At 33.8% G+C, this 25,546-nt stretch overlaps 1 protein-coding gene across 2 annotated transcripts in view; it reads right to left on the bottom strand.

Annotated features, from left to right (window-relative positions):
* LOC129744575 (hemicentin-2) overlaps positions 1-25,339 on the bottom strand; it is a 28,360-nt gene extending 3,021 nt beyond the window's left edge. The window contains exons 1-3 of one of the 2 annotated variants that reach the window (XM_055737172.1): positions 24,598-25,339; positions 7,071-7,293; positions 5,811-6,020 (exon numbers count right to left, since the gene is read on the bottom strand). In XM_055737172.1, coding sequence (XP_055593147.1) covers positions 5,811-6,020; positions 7,071-7,254 — 394 coding nt within the window. In that variant the 5' untranslated portion in view covers positions 7,255-7,293; positions 24,598-25,339. The remainder of the gene's footprint in view (positions 1-5,810; positions 6,021-7,070; positions 7,294-24,597) is intronic. The other variant, XM_055737173.1, reaches the window with a different exon arrangement.
* Positions 25,340-25,546: the final 207 nt, after the last annotated feature.

The following is a 25,546-nucleotide window of genomic DNA, read 5'->3' as shown; positions in this document are numbered from 1 at the left end:
ACTTTTTTTTAACTATTCTTTATGTAGGCATTTTTTAAAAAAGGTTTTAGGAAAAATTTTATCATTACCACCCCCCCCCCCCCCCCCACCCATGAGGCGGTTCTTCCTGCGGCCCTGATAGATATTAATAGTATAATAGTTATATGTGGTTATATTCCCTCCGAGTCAGGTGGTAAAAGTGCAAAATTTATCAATTTTTAATTTTTAATTTAATTTTTAATTTAATTTTTAATTTAATTTTTAATTTAAATTTTCAATAAGTTTAATTTATCTTAATCTTCAATAGATGTTAGATAAGATTTTCATACCTTTTTGATTGAATTGAAACAATAAGTATTCAAAAAAATATATGAAAAACGAAAACTATGAAAAACGGGAACGTAAGTGGAGAAGGATTAGGCACACGCTGTGAAGAGAGGTGAAAACGAGATTTGCAGAGGTGCGCTGGACTGGAATTCTGATGGGCATCGAAGAAAAGGTAGGCCCAGAAGCTCGTGGCGACATAGTCTAGCCGCTGAAATCCGCACAGTTGACGAAAACCTTGGCTGACAGCAAGTAAAGATGCTAGCTTCGGATCGCTAGCAGTGGAGATCTTTTATCTCAGCCCTATGCGTCGAACAATCGGCCTCGGACCTTTAGGTAGAGTTTGCGCCGGGGGTCTTCAGATCTTCCCCAAAATAAAAAAAAAAAGGTTCTTCTTTATTTTAAGGTTTCTATTGGGGAAGATCTGAAGACCTTCGGCGCAAATTGTCAGATAATAAAAAAATACCATTTCTAAGAATTCCAAACTAACAAAAAAATTACGCCAAGAAGGTTTTCCCAATTTTGATTGCTACTCTCTGGAGCCACCATTAGATCTACGGAGCTAAGCTGACCAGTTTGACCCTGGTACAGTAGCTTTAGTCGATGTTGGGTCATTCCTGAATTTCTCAACCCTGGGGTCTAAAAAGCTTCCGTTTGGCGTAAAACTCATCCATTATTTTTTGCAGAGTTTTTAATAACGTTTACATGGGTAATTTTGAACTTTTATGTTTGTATCGGAAAATGAAATATTTTGTTTCTCCTCTGAAACCAAGCCTGCTTATGGGTTTTGTGCCAATTTATAAATTTTCTAAAGGATTTTTTCGCTGAACAACTGCCGTATAAGTAACTTTGTATCTTATTAGACAAAAAAGTTTTTAGTTGTTAAACAGGAACAGGGGTATGTCTTTCGGCATTGAAAAACAATAAAATCAATTGACATAACTACTTGTGCTTCGCGAAGTATTGCACTAAAAAAGTCGTCATGCACAGGCCCGTGCGAGGGCCCCTCCCATAGGGGGGGGGGGGGGTCTAAATTCAAATTCAGCTTTAAAGAATACCAATACCAAAAAAAATATTTTTATTTTATATTTCTCCCGCTTCCTTGATCAACAAAATAATGGAAAAAAATAACAAATTATTCATGTTGTTTTACTGCCTTTTGGGATGGATTTCACTCATGAAACTCTCATCCAACTGTTCGAAACAAATTTAGAATTATGGAAAGATACCCTAGTATAGGCTTGCCAGATACCTTCAGAAAAAAAGCTGGAAATTTCACAAAGAAAAAGCGGGAAACAGCCGAAAAAAGCGGGACATTAAAGAAAATCTTTTAAAACCTTAATTGTGTAGTCAAATTTATACGTTAACCATCAATTAAAGTTGTTTATAGAAAGTACACTGAGGTTTTCATTTAACGCATATAGATATTGCTCCTATTTTCTTATAGACTTCTATTTACACAGGTTGTTGCCATATGCACAGTTTTTTTTCGTCGGTCCTAAAAAATAAACACGTTATTTGAGAGAAAATATTTCAAGTCGTACATGTGAATAACGAATGTCATACCGCGTGTGTTATTTGTATAAAAATAAGTTTGGTTGGTAATTTGTTTAAAAATTTGAAAACTCAAGAAAACTTTTATCTTTATATACTTTAGACAATTGAGAAGAAATAGGTTGTGGATTTGGGCAATTTAACAAAAATTCCGGCGAAAAAGTTAGTCTCTATTATTGTATAATCTATAATGATTTGGAGACAACTTGTGCCATATTTTTTTCAAAGATTGGTTGAACGTGCTCCAAGAACACTTAATTAAATCAGAATCTTACTGTAATGCTAATAGCTTTAGATATATTCAGTATTGTCTTATTTAAGCGATGAAAAAAATGCTGCTAATTTTGAGAAAAAGACGAACTTGAAGGATGTTCTGTTCATCACAGAATTTGAATTGATATTAAAGTTTGATTTTTTCCAGTGTTAGTCATTAAAATTTATAAAAGTTTTCCATGCAAAAAAGTTGGACATTTTGAGGAACGCTAGTACCCTTCGCATAATTCTAAACTTGTTGAGATAATCCGGCTGGCTTGAATCCATAATCCATTGTATTTCAGTCTTTCGTTCGTTTGATGACCTATCCAACTCCCCACTAATCCCCTTTAATAGAGTTAAGCTATTTTGAATATTATATCAATAAATAATTATAGACATTTATATTCATCATCTTACATTGGAACTATTCCAACCAAATATTTTTTTTTGGAAGGAATAAAATATGAAATAAACGGATACTTAGCTGAATTTTCTGGATCTTGATGCACGCTACCATTTTTCTAGTTTTATCCAATCAAGGCAACCATTGTAATACATCCTCTGCATTTTCACCATGTGAATTCAAATAACATAATGTGAACGTTTTAATTTGGTGCTCCTTTAGTCAACAAATCTAATGTAATTCCCAGCCCCAACTGTATTAACTACATGAACACATAACCAAAATTTCTAATGGTTTTGATCAGAACTAAACTAAGAAATCGCAAAATCACAACTAACATTTACCGGATCCGCTCAAATACATTTCTTCCACAGACCAAAACTTCTCAAACTATGCTCTAATTTCCCCTTGATTTCTCAACTCCCATTCAACATCACATTTTTCACAACACCAGACAGTTCGATAAAACGGCGTTCTACAGATGAAACTATCTATCACGTTAACACTATTGATATGACTGATTGAAAAATCGTCAACCGAATTTAAATTTACGTTAAAATGTTGAAATTTAGGTAATTTAAAATTTTCAGCTCCAAAAAAAAAACATCTGTCACATTCAACCAACGCCTACTTCCCCCATGTTGGTATAACTTTGCTTCACATAACTTTTAATTATAAATAACTTTTAATTTTCACTTCACTTTTATCGCCGGAAATAATTATTGAAACAGGATAGAAAAACATCTGCGCTCTAAAACGTTTTGCTTTTACTTTGATTTCCACAAACATTTCCTGCTCTCTCCAAGAACACTGAATTCTATAGTATTTAAACTAAGTAGGAAAACTAAAACACTTTTAACGATCGCAGCGGTTATGTTCTTGAGAATTTTCCCATTTGAATTTTAGTTTTAAGTAATTATTTAAAATATTATTTCAACGACGGAGGACGAAAACAAACGCGTCCGATGCTGCCAACAAGTCATGGCCTCCTCTTTTGATGATATAGCGTTTATAGATTAAAAAAATGAATCAGATTTGAGTAAAATAAACTATTAGAACTGATATCTCAACAAACCTACATAAAAACATGATTCTGAGTTTGTTTTTCATTCACCATTCAATCAAAAAATAATATTTTGCCTAGATATTCTTATTCCAGAGATCAATGATTGAACTCTACATTTCTAAGACATTTGAAAAGATATCATGACATATATTTTAGACATTACTAAAGAAAGCTTAAAAAAGGTTTTATTATTTATTTAAGAATTTTGATGAAACTGCACGATTTGATTTTTTCTTGTAAAAAAATCAATTTGGTTTAATACTTTTTTTTTTAATCCGTTAAAAATTTCTTTTTTTCACAAGTGGGAAAAGTAAACAACAAAAAAATCTATAGCTTTTTTACAAAAATCAAAATTACTTGCGGACTTCGGGAAAGTTGATCATCGATTTAAGACTTTATGCCCTTCATGCCCTTTTTTCCTAACACACTATAAAATGAGGCTGGAATTGGTTTATCAAAGAATATTTCATATAAGCGTATAATTTATAATTTGGGTAGGGATGGATCCCGGGTGAAAATCCCATAAAAAGGTAAAAAAAATTGCAATGACTTAAGCGATATATTTTTTTAGAATCAAATTGATAAATAATAAAGTAGAGAATACTAGGTAATAGATGTTTTTTTTTGTTAATTCTGTTGAGTATCATGAGTAGTAAAGACCTGTCACATGCATACCAACTGGTTGGCGTGTTAAATAAGTAGATATTTGATGAATGAATTTTGAAGTTCAAATGATTGCTTTAAAAATTCCGAGCATGTTTAGTTACACTTCTTTAGGAAAATTCATTCTAAAAACGAGTTAGGGGTTTTGAGTGTCAAGAATTGAGCTTCAATACAAAAGATTTGTGGAATTACAATTCGAAATTTATAATTAAAAATAATATAATATAATATAATTTCTGAACGTTTTATAATGTCTTAAAATGAAAAAAGCTTAGGTCTAAAGTGGTATCGTACATGTTTGTTAATACTTATTTTCAATACCTTTTGGGAGTAGTTTCACGTTACTAAGGAAGATTTTGCTTGAAAAACATCTTCATGGGGATGGGGGGGGTTTAATCCTCTAACAACCCCCCCCTCCCTTTTCGTACGGCCTGTCATGTATTACATCGCTAGGTACCCAGCAGGGATGTCAATTTAGTTTATTGTTGTTCAATGCCAAAAGACATCCCCATTCAACACTTGAAAACTTTTATGTCTAATAACATACGAAGTTACAGTCTCCGTCAAAGTTGTGCAGCGTAAAATTTCCATAGCCAATTTATTAATTGGCACAAAAACAGAAAGAAGAAGAAACAAAAATAATGTTGATTTTTCTAAACAATACATTAAATTTCCACATACATACGTAAAAGTTCAAATTAAATCATGTAAACGTTTCCTAAAAATTCTGCAAATAATTATAGATGAGTTTTGAATCAAAACGAAGCTTGTAAGATCTCAAGGTTTGAGAAAATAAAAAATTACCTCAAATCGACTCAGTCATGTCATTACTGAAGCCACATTGGAGCGAGTTAATCATTCCTGACGGTCGCCAAGTCTAAAAGTATTATTGTATCATCGAATTGGTAATCAGAAACGGAGATTTCCTATTTTTTTAAGTTCTGTGTATTCAATAAATAAAAAGAAATACCTATTACTTTTTTTAAGTTGCTTAGGTTTTAAACAAGGCCGCATTCAAGCAGGTCATACAATAAACTACATTTGTGAATATGCGATGAAATTCTGTCGCTGCAAATACGATTTACATGGCCCGTATGACCCGTTTCAGGCACAATAGAAAGCTGTCAAATGTTGTACAGTGTTGCCAGAAACATCTTTTACTTATCTAAACCAAATAAAGCATGAAACAAATTTAAATCCTTTTTTTGTCACTTGAAGTGGTAACATCACGAGGGGTGAGGTGTAATAAAATATTTATCTAAATTTTTGGAAAATTTGAGCAAGTTGAGTAAAATCTTGCATGCAATAGACAAAATTTAAAAATAGATTTTTTCAGAACAAAAAGATGATAAAAATGAAAATCAAAAGGTGATACATTTCCCATCTTCTGTATTTTGACCTTCAGTCTCATTTTATTTCAATTTTCGAAGAACTTTTCAATAAAATACCTCAAACTATATTTATTCCCCCCCTTCTGGGTTTTCGGGAAAACCGAAGAGGGAGCTGACGAAAGAAGAATTTGGAATTTGCTCCGGCCCAATGCGACCCATAAATGTCCATACTCACATTGAACCTCGATGGCATGATGTTGCAGCGCCCGCCCTCCTTCGGTGATAATTTCACAGGTATAGTCCCCAGTGTCTTCCGTTTGCACCTGACTAACTTCAAGGCTGCCATTTTTCCACAGCTGCACCCTCGGTGGTGGAGTCAGATCCGGATACCTCGAATCGGTCAGCAGTAAATCGTCCCGGGACCACCGGACGTACCTGTAGGGGGCTAGTCGAAGTTGTTTTGTTATTTTTTTTATTATAATAATCTTGTTTTCGAATTTAAAGCAGGAAAGGTGATATAACATTATCTTTAAATGTTAGGAACAGAATTTCCAAGAGATGTGAAACAACATTACAACAACTGTTCCCTAGGTCACCCATTTGTCATAAATCTGAATGACCAATTGAACAGCGGAGGGCACAATAAGAAATACTAGTTCAATGTTGAGCGCGCGGCTTTTGTCAAATATTTGTCGCCTGATTAAGGCGCTGCTATTTACTTCTAGCACTCCGACCGGTGCGTCTTTCTATTTCCCCAATTGTTCACCAGTTTTGTGGTTATTCAAATGTTCTCGCGCTCATACCAGCGCGTCCATTCATCGTGTAGATGAGAGATAATTGAGTTAAAGAAATTGCCTTTTCATTGCTATGTTTAGTCGAGAACCTCAAGCATAGTCACTACTGGGGTATTTATTAGTACAGATTAGTGTTGGAGCATAATTGACAATAAATCCATTACAATAGATCGGAGCATGGAAATTTTAAACACGATGCAGATTTGTTTCGATTAGGTACGCTACAAATATAAACATTCTGGAAGTGGGGGATATATAGCACTGCAGTTTATGTAATTATCGAAAAGATCAATTGATCTATCAGAAGAATATCTAATTCAAAATTTAAACTAAATTCGATGTGAACGACTTTTGGTTCAAATTTAAATTTCGCGATCAGAATTCACTTGTTGGTCTGTTATGATGATATACTGAGTGTCTGTACTGTAATGTAAAAAAATCAAAATTGATATTTAGAAACATATTCATTTACATCATACCTTTTTAATATAATTAACTTTCCATCGATCTGATCAGTGCTTTTCTACTTATTAAAAGTAAAGTTCAATGATTGACCTTTTTACCCTGAAGAATTAACAGTGATATACGTTGGGAAGCACAAACTGGATTGATTCTCTTAATTGATAGATAAACATTGATCGAGATCATAGTTCACAAGAGCTGTCTAGTCAAAAAGCATAAATCAAACGTTAGAGACTTACAGTTGTGATAGCAGGGCAGCAGCACGGTTTCGTTCTCGTAGGTTTTGACCGTGGTGGGGACACTGCGAAATTGTTGCCCTAAGACTGTCGAGCAAAGCTGTAGGGCTGCAATCGGAATTATAACCAGGCAGCTGTTGAACATCGCACTTTTGCACATCTTTCTCTCGATGGGATGAGCTTCCATTATTGTTTTAAACTCTGGACTGGTGCTGGAGTGATCGCTCTGTAATATAAACAAAACCAGACGATTATGTCAGAAATGGATGCCTTCCCCGAGGTGCATCTGATATGGCACATGATGCGTGGAAACTTGATCCTGTAGAGGAAAAAGGTGTTAGTTTTTCACACATGACACGGTTAATGTAAACAAGGTCTTGGATCAAATTCATATTCGCAAGGTTTCGCTGCGCGTGCCTTGATAGAAATTTCAACGGGCAACGACAAGTTGCATGGTCAACTTGTTAAAGGGGTTTGGATCGTTGAGCTCTATAATATTTTTCTATCAAACAGAACTTTTTTTTTATTTTGTACGGGATTTTCATCCTCTGGGATGGTTCATCCCTACAAACAGAACTAAAACCTTTTTTTTCTCATTTACACAGTTGGAAACAATTTTTTATTAAACTAGCTGACCCGGTAAACGTCGTGTTACCTGTTACTTGATAAACCGTTAGTAAATGTTTACATTGCTTTAACTTCTTCGTCTTCGTGAATCAGTTTTCATGAAAATCGTCTTCAAGTTTTATGAGTTGTGTCCCATTTCCAGTTGATTTTGTATGGGAGCCCCCCTTCCATGAAAAAAGTTAGATTCTTGATACTATTATACAAACCATCTCTGGCCCGAAAAACCCTCGGATACCAAATTTGACTTCATTCCGACCGTCCGTTTATACGTGATGGTGTTACAAAGAAAACGCCTCCATTCTTATTTATAACATTAGCTGACCCGGTGTGCTTTGCTACACCTTCAAAAACAAATGATGTTTGCAGATATTATTCAAATTTCATTGTTTTGTTGGATAATTTTAAAACAAATTATAGCATAATTCATAAGCAATCGCTATAAAATAAGAGCTGCAGCTGGAGTTTTGAATTGCAACACAAATGTGACTTGAACTAATTTTCTGAATCTTGATCTATAAATTTGTGTTAAAGATCTGATAATTTTCATTTGTATCTATAAGCTTCGCCCTGAAAAAGGAGGGTCTCAATTAATCGTACGCAAGCTATCTAACTTATAAAATACTAGCTGACCCGACAAACTTTGTTGAGCCTGTATTTTTGAGATTTTTTTTATATTTTAGCACTGTTCCTTAGTAAGCCTTCCTTTTGAGTGGATAAAAGCAAGTGGATACCCTTGTGTCAGAAAAAAAAATCCAGAATTATAGTTCAATATACAAAAAAGTTACGCTAACTTTTGGTTAGCGAACTTATTTTCTTCCGGTAACTTAAGAACTCCTATCTGATCAAGTATTTTAAAATTGCTGAAGATTGATTTAAACAGAAAATGGATCTTTTTTGCTGGAGTCGTCATAAACTGAGTCTTTTTCGATTTGAGTTTACCTCTGTATTTAAATACATTGAAGGCATGATCGTCAGAATAGAAAAATAAAAAAATGAATTGGACAAAACCAGAACATTTAAAGAATAATGAAAATAAACTTAATTTTTAATATTTTTTTTTCATTATTTCAAATGTCGTTTTTTCGGACTTTGTACTAAATACACTAATTGAATCTTATTGTGAATTGACAGAGCTGAGTTTGACAAATATCGAATAATTCAGGAAAAGTCACTATTGATCTAATTTTACAGCAACAGTTGTCTAATCAATATAGGGTAAGGTTGCCAGAATTTTTTCCACTTCCATCCGGGCCTAGCAATTCCGGGCATTTTTTCAAAAAATCCTGGCAAAATCCGGGCATGGATTTCAATTCTTCAAATCCAAAAACCGGGCAAAATTTAGGTGTTATTGTATATAAAAGCAAAGAAAAAATGCAAAAAAATTAAATTAATATTTCATTGATGTTATTGCAGACTTCCGAAAACTTTTTGGAACACTTAAATATTTAAAGGTTTATAAAAGTAAATCAACGAAATTATTTGAAACAACCGTTCAAAATTTCCATACCGTTAATCGATTTTGCTGAAACTTACTCAAAAACTTTGATTTTTTTCTGGTTTCTTAGTGAAAATTGTGAAAAAATCCGGGCAATATCCGGACTTTTTTCACGATATCCGGGCAACCGGGCCGGACCGGACTTTTTCGAAATTTTGCATCAAATATCCGGGCAAACCCGGATAAAACCGGGCAATCTGGCAAGCTTAATATAGGGCCTTATTACATAAGATGAGTCACGAGTCATTTTACTCGAGTGAGCCATTTTGGTATTTTAGAAGTCGAATCGAGTCGAATTTTAAGTCGATAGCTCGACTGAATCGACTGCTTGAAGGTTCGTGACTCAGCTGTTTCACTCGACTACACCCTTAGAAAATTTTACACAAAAGTAAGTGAAAAGAAGTCAAAACGACCCGTAAGTGCAGGAAGCCCCCAGTATGTAAAAATGGTGGTACGAAAAATTATGTAGCAAAGACTTTACGTACCAGTATGTAGAAAGTACGCAAAAGCAAGTAGAGCTCTGTGAACTGAAAAATATGTTAAAATCACATAAAGAAGGAAAATTCCTGAATTAAAATTAGAAATTTAGAAGCAGGGATATTATTTTGTTTTAAATTGATTCAATTTTTTTTTAGTATGCTTGTTTATTGTCTATTAAATTAAACCTATGGACCTAGTAATGATCACCTCCAACGTTTCCGGGCCAACTTTTTGTTTATGCAAACTGTATTCGTTGGTTCGATGAGAATTTTTTCGCTGGAGATCCTGTTGAATTAGCCGTAGTATGATGGATGAACTGGAAGACACGCTGATTGGCCATATCGGGACATTTACTTAAGGTGGTGGCATTGAGGCAAAAATCTGGGACTGGATGTCTATGAGATTCAGTAGCTGACTGGCCGGAGAAGTTAGAAATCCTGTAGAAGCAAAAAATAGTTAGCAAAATTGTTAAAAAAAAGTAATTAAAAGTACATACCCTTTTTTTTTGTTTTACTTGACTGCGGCCGGAACTATATGAAATTAGATTGCGGAATCGTCCGGTTTCATGTCGCTTCTGTGTCCAGAGGAAACCAACCACTATCCTAAAATTATGGAAAAGAATTATAAAAAAAACATACAGCAGATGAAAATGTTTCTAAACTTACCGAAAGAAGCGAACAATTTTTGAGGCTTCCGCATAGACACACCGGGCAGTTTTGCAAAAGATTGTTATGTGCGCGCAAGAAGGATGCAAATCATAGACTGACTCTTGGTGGTGCGAGTGAGAAGCAAAACGCCGTCAACAACAAATTAACTGAAATTGCAGTTCTTTCTACAGAGAGGGGTTTGTAGAACAGAAAGAACTGACAAAGTATGTAATTTCTGAAACTCACTTCTACGTAAAAGTTGTCGATCTTCAAAGTATGTACTTTTTACATAAAAAATATGTACAGTTTTCTTAGCGTCTACCGTAATACGATATTTCGCTCGACACGACAGTAACTGGAGTCGAGTCGAGTTACTCGACTCGTCTTATGTAATAGGGCCCATAATGTTAGAAAATGTCTTTAAAATTTGTGTCATCATTATTTTTTTTTTAATTTTCAGTGAGGAATTGGCAAATATTCTTAAACTCACTTGTGCTTGATAGATTGTTTTTTGATCTGATATCTGGTAAGAAACTTTTTTTTGTATTTTTGTGTATTGGTTCAGATTTTTCTCTATACTTAAATGTTTCGAAATTTTAGGTGGCATGCTTTTGACCTCAAATGTTAAATTTTTATATTCTTTGAAGTTTGATGATATTTTTGATTACGATCCTTTTTTTTTGACTTTTGAAACTGAGAGTTGGATCTTATATCAAGTTAAAGTCCTATAAAGCTAAACTCTGGAAAAGTTCCCTTTAACCACTCCAGGTAGTGTGCATTTTTCAATGTTTCCTGATCCTCCAATCCGTTCTTATGATAGTGATGCAATTTACTTGGAATCACAAAATTGATAACTTTCAATTCTCAAACTGACCGGATAAAATTCTAACATCTTCTAAAAATCAACCAAAAATAAATAAAGGTGATTTTTTATCAGTTATATGACTTTCTATTGGTGTTATCAAAACTCATCAAAAATGATTTGGCAATGGTAATGTTTTTAGTCTATCGAAAATTTTACATCCATATTGCTTGAGTTGCTAAAAGAATATGACATTTCAAAAAAAAATAACGGTGCACGAACAATCATCTAAGAAAATATTAGAATTGCCTTGATTCTGATGCAACAAAAAACGAATTTCGTAAATATGCTTCTTACCGGCTAAAGCATGGATCACTACAAATCTGGACGCACTATTTATTTTACCATAGTGCTCCTAGTTGTCGGATCTGGAATGTTTTGGCAGCACTTTGTAAAGGAATGTTTCTTCTACCAGTGCTGAAAATTTCATTACGATTCGATTTGTTTCGAAAAAGTTACACGTGATGGAAGCCGCGAGATGAAAATAAATTTTGAACAACCACGTCAAAAACCCGACGTGGTCGGGTTCAAAAATCGCGAAATCGTTAAAAATGGTCAAATCAACCGTGTGTAGCATTCTCAAACGGGTCTGTGAGATGCGTACTATAGATCGGCAGGTTCATACCAAGCGTTATTATAGTGGACCTAAGAATCAGAAACTGCATTTGAAGGTGTTGAGAACGATCAAGGAAAACACAGGGTAGTCGGACTATGACATTACCAAGAAATTCAACGCCGACCGGTGCACCGTCAGCAGAATTCGTCTACGCGAAGGAATACGATCCTATCGGACCAGTAAGCAACCAAACCGGACATTGAAGCAGAATTTAGTAGCTTGTGGTGATGTCCCCGGCAACTTAAAATTCGTTTTTGCTGATAAGTTTGCAAGAAAGTGTTTGATCTAGCAAGGTATTTGCATCTGCTGACGAAAAATTCCGGTTTTTTGTGAAAAACAAGACCATGGACTCCGAAATTTACAAGGAGGAATGCCTGAAAAACTTTTTTTTTGTACATTAGATCTCACAAAGCACTAGTTAAGTTTTCGCCAGATTTGGCAAGCTGCCACTACAGCTAGAAGGTTCTACAGTGGTATTGGGCCAACGGGTGGATTTTGTCGAAAAGGACATCAACCCACCCAACTGTCCTCAATTCCGCTCTATCGAAAAATTTTGGGCAATTGTCAAGCAGAAGATGAAGAAGAATGGTAGGACGACTCGGGATGCAACAGAGATGAAGAGATTGTGGAACAAAATGGCCGCTGAGGTCAGCGAATAGGGTGTTCAAACTATAATGAGTGATACTCAACGAAAAGTTCGAAAATTCATCAAAACAACATCGGAATAATTTTTTTATTATTTTTCCTTTAAAGTGCAATAAAAACCCTACATTTCAAGTACAAAACATTTGTATTTCGTTTACATAGCTCCGAGATAGACCCGTTTTAATGCGTCCAGATTTGTAGTGATCCATGCTTTATTCTATCAAAAATTCTATTCTCTGTTTTTTTTTTAATTTGAAACAGCTATCAATTTTTTTAGGGAGAACGGTAAACTTTAAAATTTTTGAAATGGGCAAAGTTTTTTTTTACATGAATTTGACTGAATGTCTATTGTCATCACATTGTTTGACGTTTACCCACAGAGAATGTCCAACGATCGTTTTGATCCAATTTTAGTTTTTTTTGGCTGGGCCTCCAGATGTCTCCAAACACACCGAAGAGAACTGTCAAAACCAAACTGAGAAAAAAAACAAAATTTTGGTTAGTTTTGAACAGGTCGTATGATAAAATTTGCATAGTTTTGTACCTAACACTTTCGTCCGGTTGCATAATGGAAAAATATCTAAAAAGTTAATCGCTATTTTTTTCATGCTAGAAGTGCTAAATTTTGGACAATGGGATGCAAAAGTGATATTTGAAAGTAATCCGCTTTGAGATGCCTAGAATCAGTTCTGATGGGTAAGACTGATCGCCAAGAATGTTCTTAATTGACTGGATATAGCCGATTCGTCCTCTGACGATAACCGTTCAATAATGCAAGAACTTATTTTAAAATTTCTTAAAATTAAAATTCTTTCAACTGCCTCAGTATTGCAAAAATAAAGGAATGAATAAAAGTTTATCACCGGTACTTTTTTTACGATTTTTATTTATTAACTTTTTTCGGTGAGTGGAAAAACTTATTTTTATTTTTAAATTAACGTAACGTTTTGGGTTACACTGGGCGACATCTGATGATGGATGAAGAAAAGTAATCCGAAACGTTATGAAAATAAAAAAAAGTTGTTTTACTCACCGAAAAAAGTCAATAAGTAAAAACCGTACCGTAACCGTAAAGTAACTCTGCTTGCATTTATCTAGCAATAAATTTAATCTGTCTATTTTAGATCGTCATAAGTTAAATTATTAATGAGTTCATATACGATTACGCCTTTTCGAAAACTGGGCTCTTGAAAATTTGATTTGTCATTTTTGAACGGCGCAATAAATGGCACTATTTCTAGTCAATTTTCAACTTATTTTGTGGATGTCAGCATTTGAAATTGTACCTACTTTTTGAAGATTTTTTGTTTGAGCTTGTACGTCCGTTCTCTGTGGTTTACCTACGAGGTAAATAATAAAGGTTTTAAATCCCTTGAAAAAAAAATTGAAAAAATTATATTCAGTATGCATTGCGCTTTAGTTGAAAATGCATGGAACAAAAATTACTGAATACCTTGAGGTCACCCAGGAATATGCAAGAAAAAGTTTATAGTGTACATATGCAAAAATGTTTGTCTGCTGTTATTTATTTTCCTAGAACAGCTGCCGGCAACCTTTTGAGACAGAAGAGCCAAAAATAGCAAATTAAGGAAATGTCGAAGTTTTAAAGAGCCGTAATTCAATTTATCCTTTCTACAAATAATGGTGATCGCTAAGATACATTGCATCCTGATGTTAACTCAGTTTTATTATCATTTTTCACAATGCCACAGATTTTCGTTGTTTTATTGGCAAACGGAAGCGATTTTTATTCTTCTAAATCAATACATTTTCATAACGGGTACAGCTTAGTAACGTTGAAATTTTGGCGATTTACCATTGTTCAGTCCGACAAGCGGACTGAGAAATGAGAATAGACGCGAGAGTAACACACCGAGAGAGCGAAACGGTTGCTCTCGCTGAAAGCGTCGAGAATGTTCTACGCGATTCCATCTGGCGCAAGCACGTGGTTGTGTGCTTGCTCGTCAGCCTATTTAAGGGCGCATTCTTTATGCGCCTAGGAGTCAGTCTATATCAAACCGTCAGACCGTCGAGATGGGACGGAGAAAAAGTGTATATAAAAAGTGTATATAGTAGAATATAAGTAAATAGAGAAATATAAGAAAGTAAACCGATACAAGTGCTTCTTTCTTCTGGTGCTTCGCTCCGATGCCTTGCTCCCGGGTCCAGCTGCCACAATCGGCTCTTTTCAGAGCCCCCTTCCATCTGAAAGAGTTTTGGATCTCGGTCAACCAGGCGATCGAGATCCCTCCGAGCCTTGGCCGCCAGGCAGCGTCAAGAGGACCTGCCTCCACTGATGGGACAACCATGCGTGGTTGTCTCTTAAGGTCCAATCCCACGAGGGGAGCGGACCATCAGTGGTTGTTTTCCCAAGCGCTCACGTTGACGCGGCCTTGGCCTCCAGGTACAGTCCGAGGACTTGCCTCCACTGGTGAGACAGCCACCAGGGGTTGTCTAGGAGAGGCTCACTCCCACGAGGGGAATGAGTCCCACCAGTGGTCGTTTTGCCAAGCGCCGCACCCACAGTCCACCAATGGCTTTTCATGGCCACAACAACCATTGTGACCTGATAAAATTTATCATTTTAAACTTTGGTTCAATTCTTTCCTAACACCTATTCCCAGATAAAAAATAGACTTTCGATGTGTTCTGTTGAAATATTAAAAAGAAGCATTGAAAATTTTATATAATAAAAATGCATACTACAAGATGCAGATTTAAATAAAAAAAACTATACGAGGGTTTGTCACTCTTATTTTTTCTTAAAATTCTACAAATAAGCCTTCAATTTTTTTTTGGTTTTGAACATCCGTTAAAATCCATTGAGGTTCATTTGATTGTTATGCGCATAAAACTATCATTTTAAATAGACAAATATTTTTCGAGCCTAAGAATAAATAAACCAACAAATTTTAATTCGGATTGAAAAAATAAGTCAAAATTTGACAAAATTTAACAAGCGGTCGCAAGATGTGGTCTATAAAATGTGGTTATAAAATTTCTTTTATTTTTTTTTCATTACAAGCATTCCGATTCAGCTCTCTAGTTCTCATTTTGATTTCTGATAAAATTTAGAAGAAAAAGGTTTCATAAATTATATTTTTCGATAACGAAAATTTAAGTTAAAATTCTCAATTCTGTTCAAAATAGTAACCCTTCAAACTTGTTTCTTCTCCATACTAATGAAATCTTAGAAATAATGTCTAAACCTCTGAGTATCAAATATATCATGGATTCGGATTGATCCTTCTGTCAAAGTTTCTATGAATACTAATCACAAATTCATGTTTTAAATTTTTATACAACTAGTGATTTAGAATTTAATCTATTTGATTTTTTCAAACAGATATTTTAATTTGTTGAATGAATTCTCAGTTTTCACTTGCGAATTTGTAATGCTAAATATTAAAGTAGTTTGTTGGCGGTTCCCTGGTCGTTAGATAACCAATTTTAATGATATAAGATTCGTTGTGTGAATAATTTATTCTAATTTTTTAATATTTCAAAACAATTTGAAATATTTCAAACAGTCAAAAAATATTTTAAAATACTTTTAATTCTTGACAGATTTGCTGTATTTCAGTGTTTCTTGAATTTTGGAATCGTCAAGAATAGAATCAACCGAAGATGTAGAAATATGCTGGGGTCCGATGAAAGTATTGATAGCTATCTCGGATCTTCCATAACAATAATAAATTTTAGATAATAATAGACATCTTTTTTTTTTTTTTTTTTTTTTTTTTAAATATATCTTTATTAGTACCAATTCATCATTACATTTATATTACATTAATACATTAAATTAGGTGTTCAGTTCAATAATGAACTTTCAGAGCCCTATAGTTTATTAATCACTAAAATTTATTTATTCGACTTAAATTTGCTGAGCACAATCAAGCATTTTTATAAAGGAGAACATCCTGTAGTGAAAAAAAAAAATATTTTAAACTAAAAACTAAAGCTATCCTAAAATTAAACTAATTGTAGAGAGAGCGAATCTCTGCGATGGAAGACTGCATCGATTTGCCTCTGAAGTTGGAGATGATTTTGTTGGCCATCTCTTCGATAGATTCAATGCCTGCAATCCGATGAAGATCTTCGGTGCTGTGCCAAGGTGGAAGCCGCAAAATCATTTTCAGAACCTTGTTCTGAATCCTCTGGATGGCTTTCTTCCTCGTCGCGCAGCAGCTAGACCAAATCGGAACTGCATACATTATCGCTGGTCGGAATACCTGCTTATATATAAGCATCTTATTCTTCAGGCACAGTCGGGATTTCCTGTTGATGAGAGAATAAAGAGATTTAGTATATTTATTACATTTAGATTGAATATCTTCAATGTGATTTTTAAAAGTAAGATTCCGATCAAGTGTAAGTCCTAAGTACTTCACGTGATCAGACCATTCTAAAGAAACCCCATTAAAAGTTATGGAATGATTTTCATTAGGTTTTAAAAAATTTGCTCTTGGCTTATGGGGAAATAAAATAAGTTGAGTTTTGGAAGCGTTAGGAGAAATTTTCCACATTTTCAAGTAATTCAAAAAGGAATTTAAATTTTGTTGCAATCTACTGCGTACCACCCGTAAATTTCGACCTTTGGCTGAAAGCAAAGTATCGTCAGCAAATAATCTTCTACCTTTTCCTTCTGGGACATCAGGAAGATCAGAAGTAAAAATATTGTATAAAATAGGCCCAAGTATACTACCCTGAGGGACACCAGCTCTAATGGGTGTCCTTTCAGAGCATGAATTTTGATAGCTTACTTGTAAGGTTCGGCTAGTCAAATAATTCTGAATAATTTTGGTGAGATATACAGGAAAATCAAATCGAGCTAATTTAGCTACTAAACCTTTGTGCCAAACACTGTCAAAAGCTTTTTCAATATCAAGAAGAGCAACACCAGTTGAATAACCCTCAGATTTGCTAGCGTTAATCATATTAGTTACACTCAAAAGTTGATGTGTAGTAGAATGTCCATGACGAAAACCAAATTGTTCATCAGGGAAAATAGAATTCTGATTAATGTGAATCATCATTCTATTCAAAATAACTCTCTCAAATAGTTTACTTAAAGAAGGAAGCAAACTAATTGGTCGATAACTTGAAGGCTCTGAAGCACTTTTTCCAGGTTTCAAAATTGGAGTTACTTTGGCATTTTTCCATTTATTGGGAAAATAAGCCAAATGAAAACATTTATTGAAGATTTTAACTAAAAAATTTAAAGCGCTTTCAGGCAACTTTTTAATAAGAATATAGAAAATCCCATCTTCCCCCGGGGCTTTCATATTTTTAATTTTTTTGAAAATCAATTTAAGTTCATCAATATTTGTCTCACAAGAACTTTCAAACACAATTTGCTTAGAAAGAATATCATCAAATTCTAGGGAAATTTGAGCATCAATTGGACTTACAACGTTTAAATTAAAATCATGAGCAGACTCAAATTGTTGGGCTAATTTTTGAGCTTTTTCTGAATTAGTTAAAAGAAGTTTATCCCCATCTTTCAAAGTAGGAATTGGCTTCTGGGGCTTTTTTAGAATTTTAGTTAATTTCCAAAATGGCTTTGAGTAGGGTTTTATGTCCTCTACTGCTTTAGCAAAATTTTCATTACGAATGAAATTTAAACGACGTTTGATCTCTTTTTGAAGGTCGCAATAAATTAATTTCAAATAAGGATCCCTAGTTCGTTGAAATTGGCGTCGACGAATGTTTTTCAGTCGTATCAAAAACTGAAGATCATCATCAATTAAAGGTTGATTAAATTTATGTTTAACTTTAGGTATTGAAGCGGCTCTAGCATTGACTATTGAAGTTGTCAAATTTTCTACAGCCAAATCAATATCTTCTATTGAATTCAATGGAACGTTTACATCTAAATTACGTTCAATAAAATTCATATATCGCTCCCAGTTAGCCTTTTGAAAATTAAAAGTTGATTTTAAAGGGTTTTCAATGGGACTTTGGGATAAAGAAAATGTTACTGGAAGGTGGTCTGAATCGAGGTCCGCATGAGTAACTAATTGACTACAATGCTCGCCTAAATCCGTTAGAACCAAATCAATTGTGGAGGGATTTCTAATTGAAGAAAAACAAGTATGCCCATTAGGATATTCAACAGTATAATAACCTGCAGAGCAGTCATTAAACAAAATATTCCCATTTGAATTTGATGAAATATTATTCCAAGATCGGTGTTTTGCATTAAAGTCACCAATAATAAAAAATTTAGATTTATTTCTGGTGAGTTTTGTAAATCTCCCTTCAAAAAATTTTTCTGTTCACCGCTACATTGAAAAGGCAAATATGCGGCAACAATTATAATTTTCCCCATAGAAGTTTCTAATTCAATTCCAATTGTTTCTAAGACTTTTGTATTGAAAGAAGGAAGAAGTCTAAATTTGAGACGACTATTGATGACAATAGCTACACCCCCACCTTGTCGATCAAGTCGATCATTTCGTAAAATTTTAAAGAAAGCATTGCTTTTCAAGTTATTGTCTGGCTTTAAAAAAGTTTCAGTGATGGCAGCAATATGTATGTTTTGAGTTTTCAAAAATAAAAAGAACTCGTCTTGGTTAGCCAGCAAAGATCTAGCGTTCCAATTCATAATATTTAAACATCTATTTGGATCCATGAGGGAATCGTAAAGTCATAATAATTTTGTTAGCATAATTAAAAGAAGTTTGGAAAGCTTCAAACATTGAATTTGCTTTCAACATAAGTTGCATCATTTCCATTAAATTTTTATGCAAAAATTTTAATTTTTCCTCAGTAATCTCACCCAAATCAACAAAATTGTTAGAATCAGAAGAGGAAGGAGAAGAAAAAGTATTTGAATTTCGGGGATTTTCCCAAGCCTTCGCATGAACGTTGAGACTTGGTTTTTTCCCATTTTTATTAGTTAAACCTGAAGAGGGCAACCCATTTTCAACCACCTCTGAGAACGATAAACAACGAGTCTGGGGCGCAGAATCAGCCCAGGTAACATTAAAATCACTTCGGGTATTACCCAGCCGTGATTCCAATGTAGGCCGAGGCTGACTGCGAACAGGCAGGTTGTTTGCCGATCTGACGTGTGAAGACGAAAAAGAGGAAGGAGGAGAAGAAACTTTTCTGGGAACTTTGGGGTTTTTCCTAGAAGCAACAATTTTTGCCCTAACGGGACAATCTAGAGAATTCGAGGAATGATTACCTGCGCAATTTGCACACTTAAAAAATTCTGTTTTTGGCTTATCACCACCAAAAAGGCATTTAGATTTTTCATGATCGAATGAGCCGCAAAACATGCATCTGGCATTCATTCTACAATTTTTAGTGCCATGACAAAAAGCTTGACAACGACGACATTGCGTAATATTTTGTAAAAAATTGGTATGGGATTTACGAAAAGGTTCAAATTTTACTCGACAATGAAACATAAGACGAGCCTTTTCCAAAATTTTCAAATTATTAACCTGATCCTTTTTAAAATGGATCAAATAAAGTTCAGGAGCAAAACCAACACTACTGGTATTATTCGTGTTGGTTCGTTTCCTCATTTGAATTACTTGAATTGGAGAAAAACCTAACAAAGAATTTAATTCATTTGTGATCTCATCCGGTGTCTGATCGCCGGTGAGACCACGAAGTACAACTTTAAAAGGACGATCACCTCTAGTGTCGTACGTAAAAAATTGGTGTTTTTTATTATTCAAATAATTTAAAATTTTTTGAAAATCATTAAAAGATTCCGCCAATATACGAGCAGTTCCCCTTCGACCGATCTGAAAAGAAATCTTCACATCCTTGACGGAAGTGACGATTTCTTTTCGAAAGGCATTGAAGTCAGGAATCGTGACCGTTATTGGTGGAATCTTTTCGTTTTTAAGAGTATAAGAAGAAGAAGAAGGTTTCTTAGTACTCTTATCAGAATTAAATATGAATATTTCCTCATCACCGATGTTATGAAGGACATCGAATGAATTGGAAATTTCAACTTTTTTGGCAGATGGCCCTGGATTAGGTTCAGTAATCCGTTTTCTTCCGGCCCTTGAGCCGGCCGAAGACTTCCCCATGCTGGAAAGAAAAGAGAAAATATGAATAAAAGAAAATGAAAATAATTTTAGCACTGAAAGTGCTGATTGAAATACAGGTAAGGAAAAAATAAATAATGTAAAATGTTCCTGCAGGTACACAGCAACGATACGATGCTCCGGCGTACGTGTTGACGGCTCAACGGTACAGATGGAAGTGATAATAGACATCTAATTTTGGCATTGCTACGCTGTATTTCATTTTTCAACGAACCGATTTTTTAAACTCAAATTTTAGATTTTTGACATTATTTTGATCATCACTACATAGAATAAATCAAAACCAAAATTCTGATAAAGACTTAGAAATCAAAATCAACTTTTAGAACAGCCATGACGTTTTTAAAAAATAACTGCAGAATTAGGAATTAGGTTTAGAATTAAAAAAAAAGGAAAAAGTTGTTAGAAGATATATTAAAGTTTATGGAAGAAAATGCTTTATTATCAAATAAAGTTTCTCCTTCGAATAAATTCCTAAAATTATTCATATAATACATGAAATTCTAAATAGACCAACACTCAGTTTTCGGTTTACAAAAATATTTTTTAACAAACTTGAAAATTTTGTTCACTTGAACTCATGTTCAAAATTAAAATGAAGAACTTGATTTTTTTCATGGATTTGAAAAGGAACATTGAGAGATGGAATTCAATATTTGAAAAAAAAAAAATGAAACAAAATGTTTTAAGAAAGAAATTTTAATGCACAAAACAATTATTATCAGTATCCAAAGCATTATTAAAATCATCTTCTGATATTCATATTTGATCAGAACGGTGTTAAAGCAAATTTATTTTTAAAATATTTAATTCAAGAAAATCAAACTCAATTTCTAATCTTAACAGTTTATAATCTTTATAATATTAACAGTGAGGACTCTATTTGATAATTAAAAAATGCTCGGGTTTTATCCGATTAAATCAGATAATCAAATTCAACGGAAAACTTCGCGTGCCAGCGAAGAAAAATTTCTCCAGGCTTCCAAATGCTGTATCAGACTTTTATGAAGAACGTTAACTGATTTCTAAATCTCAACTTGGTTGCAGTCTGACAAGATGCTGTTAATTTGTTCTATTTATAGTAGTTTTTTGGTTTCTTTTTGAATCCTGGGAAGTATTATCTGAACTGAAGGAACTTATGTTGCGTCCGTTTACTCTAGAAAATTTCGAGGATTTCCAAAATTTTCACACATTGAGCTAAAGAGCCGCAGTTATACATCCAAAGAGCCGCATGCGGCTCGCGAGCCGCAGGTTGCCGACCTATGTCCTAGAATATAAAAAAAAATGTGTTTGGTCCGCGAGCTAATCTCATTTCTAAAACTTGGTCCGCCTGTTGAAAGTTTTGGCCACCGGTGTAGACGAAAATTTGGACAATGTATGGGTAAAATGTTTCCCAAATTCTTCCAAATATTTCATTCACGTTTCAATGTCTGAAAATCATGAGATATTATTTTTAATGGTAATTGATGAACTATTTGTTGGATCATCGATGGCTGACAAAGAGTATCTATCTGACGTCGATTTTAAATATCGAGCGACAGCCGTAGAGGAAGCACGCGGCAAAATAAGTTGTAAGTTTCGCGACTGCACTAGAATAGTTTTTAGAAATTTTATTAGAAAATAAATAAATTGTGAAAAAATTGTGAAATCAATTGGTTTTCTTTCTAATTTAAACATAGTTGTTCCGAGGATGGCTGAAATTCAGTAATCCGAAACGTAAAAAAACAGCGGTTTTATTTTTCGTTGTAAATCTCCGAAAAATATCAATTAAAGAAGACCACATAATTCAATAAATGTGCCTATTCATTTGAGTATCATTTGAATCTAAATTTCAAATCTTAATTTGAAAGCTGAAACTCAACCGTTAAAGAAAGTACAATTTTGAATCAGAATTTAATGATCTAATATTGAAAAACTATTTGAGATAAGCCCATTATTATGATGTTCCATTTTAGTGTTGAAATTTCTAATATTTTTGATGACTTGTGATATAGCTCAGTTGGCAAGTCAGTTGCCTCCTGGGCCGATGTCTGTGAGTTCGAGCCCAAGAGTAAACCTCGAACACAGTTGTACCGGATAAGTTTTTCAACAACTGTCCGCTAATTACAACGTTGATAAAAAGTCGAGTTTTCCACTAATATGGTAGAACGACTATAATCGAAACATTTTTGAATTCGGTTTTCGTGATAAATTTTGTTCTTTAGACAGAGCACCGGTGTTTTTGAGATTTTAAGTCAATGAGTTAACACAATAAGCCCAGAATCCCAAAGATTTCATTTCCTTGGATGTCTCATTATATGTTAGAATCTGTAGACTTGTTTAAAAAAACATACTTTAAAATTATGATTTTAAATCGGAGCAAATTTCAATTGGTTTTGGCATGACACATTTTGAGCAAATAAAACTAAAAAATTTTGGTGAGCGGTTTTTTCTCTCAATTGCTCAGCTCCAACAAACAGGTTTTAATAAATGATAAATAGGATTTGTAAATCAATTTCATAATTGTGTTTTTTTTTGTAATTTACTAAATTAAATCAGGATCTCCACCTTATTGAGTTTACATCATATTCAATTGTTCGTTTTTATGTAGGGGAGAGTGGGGTATCATGGGCTACTTTTCTATAGCTTTATTACTTCTTTATTATAAAAGAAAAAAAGAAAAAAGAAATGGAATGGTTTTTATACATTTTAAGGCATCATTAGGCATTTTTGTTTATTATGTTTATTAATTTATTTAAACATTAATTTCCCGAGTTTTGGTTGTTTAAAAAATAGTATTTTTTTTTTGGATGTTGAAAAACTGTGGGGAAACGTGGGCCACCAAATCCAAATTGACAAGATAACGTGCAAAGTTTATGAGTTGATCAAAACAGAAATTTCATAATTCATTTAGTTATTTTAATGCAAATTCAGATGAGGAAATAAAAAAGAGAATTGTGTATGATCAAATAGTTCCTAATTCTTGGTCTCTATCGCATTAGAAAAAATAGACAAAATATTTTTCACAACTCTTTATTTGTCATAAGAAAACTTTACAGATAAGAAAAACGTATTTGAAGTTCATAATGTGTATAAAAACACGAATATATAGGTGACTCAAGATACCCCAAAAAATGTGGCCCACGATTCTCCAAAAGCTATAATTTGCAAATTGGTTGCGTTTGTGTGACTTATTTATGTTTCATCAAAAATTTCTTTTCCACGTGAAAGAACATGACAAAACTAAGATCCTAAGCGTATGAGCATATTTTTGTTTTGTACTTTAGGTCTCCCACATTTGCAATTTGCGGGTGCTTATTTAATTATGTAAGTACATTTTTCTAGACTAGTTAAATAAAAGAAACATATGATACGTACATAAGTCAACAACATTTTCATTCAAATTATGGAAACAAAAAGAAACGGATTTTTCATACCTTTTAATTTTATTAAGTTCTACTTAGTAAATACATATCAAGATTCCTGCACCTTTTCAGTCCAAACTGAATTGAATTTGTACTTCAATATATATTTAAAATAATAATCAGGGCTATACGTTAACCTTTTTAATTATCTCATACAATAAAAAAAACATGTGAAAATGTCTCGGTTTTAGATTGGAATTTAACAAAAACAACAAACAATTTGTGATGAGCGAAACAAAAAAATCAATTTAAACCTTTAGCCTTTTGGTTTTTTGACACCATTTTTATTTTAGTTGCTCTAAAATTTAAATTGAGCTGATTTTATCACATCATGATGATGTCCATCACTGCATATTTTTAAAATACTTTCATAATTGATTAAATTTGTTAAAAATAGTGGAGTATCGAACAGAAATTTAAACTGTTGAAAAACACGATATTAAGAAGGTTGCATTAAATTTGTTCTATTATAAATCTTATTTTTAGATCTATTTATTGGTGTATCAGTTTTAAAACATATTATTATGTTTTTTTTTTATTTTTAGTAGAATTCTCAGATTTATTTTGAAAGTTACAAGCTTTTATTAATTTAAAGAATTACTTATACAGTGAAATAAAAATGTTTATTTTGGTTTTGTTAGAAGATAGTATATACTAATGTTAAAAAAATGATAATACAAACCTCAGACCTTTATTCAACTGTTGCTTGTAGTAATCTCCAAATGTTTTCAAATGTTTTCCTCCAGCTTAATTTTATCATATCACGAATGCTGAACTCTTTTTGTTATTTCTTTCTATCAACTTGTCACTAGCCGATTTAACCGCCAGGAAATTGATCCCTGTAATTAATCACTACCGACGATGACGACGGCCAATTCCGGCTATTATTCCCGGTTCTGTTGATCGAACACGCAAAATAAACAAGAAAACTTCGAACCAGGGTCTTTGGCCCCGGTCTGCAACGAAAGCACTGGCAGATCAAAGCAAATTATACGGGTTCTTCCGAAGGTTTCACATCAAAATCACGCAACCGTTTAATCCCTGCGCCTGACTGCGCCTGCATTCGATCACTTTTGTCGATGCGTTTTAGGCATTTGTTAAGATTTCCTTCGAAACACTGATGTTGCGCCCGTGTTCATTGACACGCATATAGGATATCCGTTCCCAAACTTTAACTTTTTGTTCACACCGAATGGCTTCTTGCCCTTTTGTTGGAGGATGTTGTTCAAACTTTGCGTCACTATTAAGTCACATTTTTGTTCAATTTTACTAAAAAAAAACGAATTGAATCTGAAATGCTCTCGAATCACTTAAACACTGTCTGAAAATATCGTTAATTTTGGCTTTGAAACCTAAAATGTAGCTCTCCGGAAGAACGCGCGTGTTGACCGTTGGCTGGCAAGATTTGTACTGACCGATCGCAGCTCCCATTCATCTGCCGGGAGGGCCGGAATTTCCCATTCATGTACGGCGGAGAAAGCTTTGAGGCGGCCAGATGACCGATGAGTGAGAGGCCAAGCGCCGCCCTCATCGACACCCTCGAACGGCATTCTGACTTTTGTCAGTTGTCACATTAGGTATATCCATAGAACGCTATTCCGCTTTTTTTTTCATCGGATAGATTCAATGGA

This window comes from Uranotaenia lowii, chromosome 2 (genome assembly GCF_029784155.1).
Source record: "Uranotaenia lowii strain MFRU-FL chromosome 2, ASM2978415v1, whole genome shotgun sequence".
In the NCBI taxonomy this organism is placed as follows: Eukaryota; Metazoa; Arthropoda; class Insecta; order Diptera; family Culicidae; genus Uranotaenia; species Uranotaenia lowii.
Note: the sequence above shows the minus strand (reverse complement) of the source record. Positions and strands in the feature narration are given on the sequence as shown.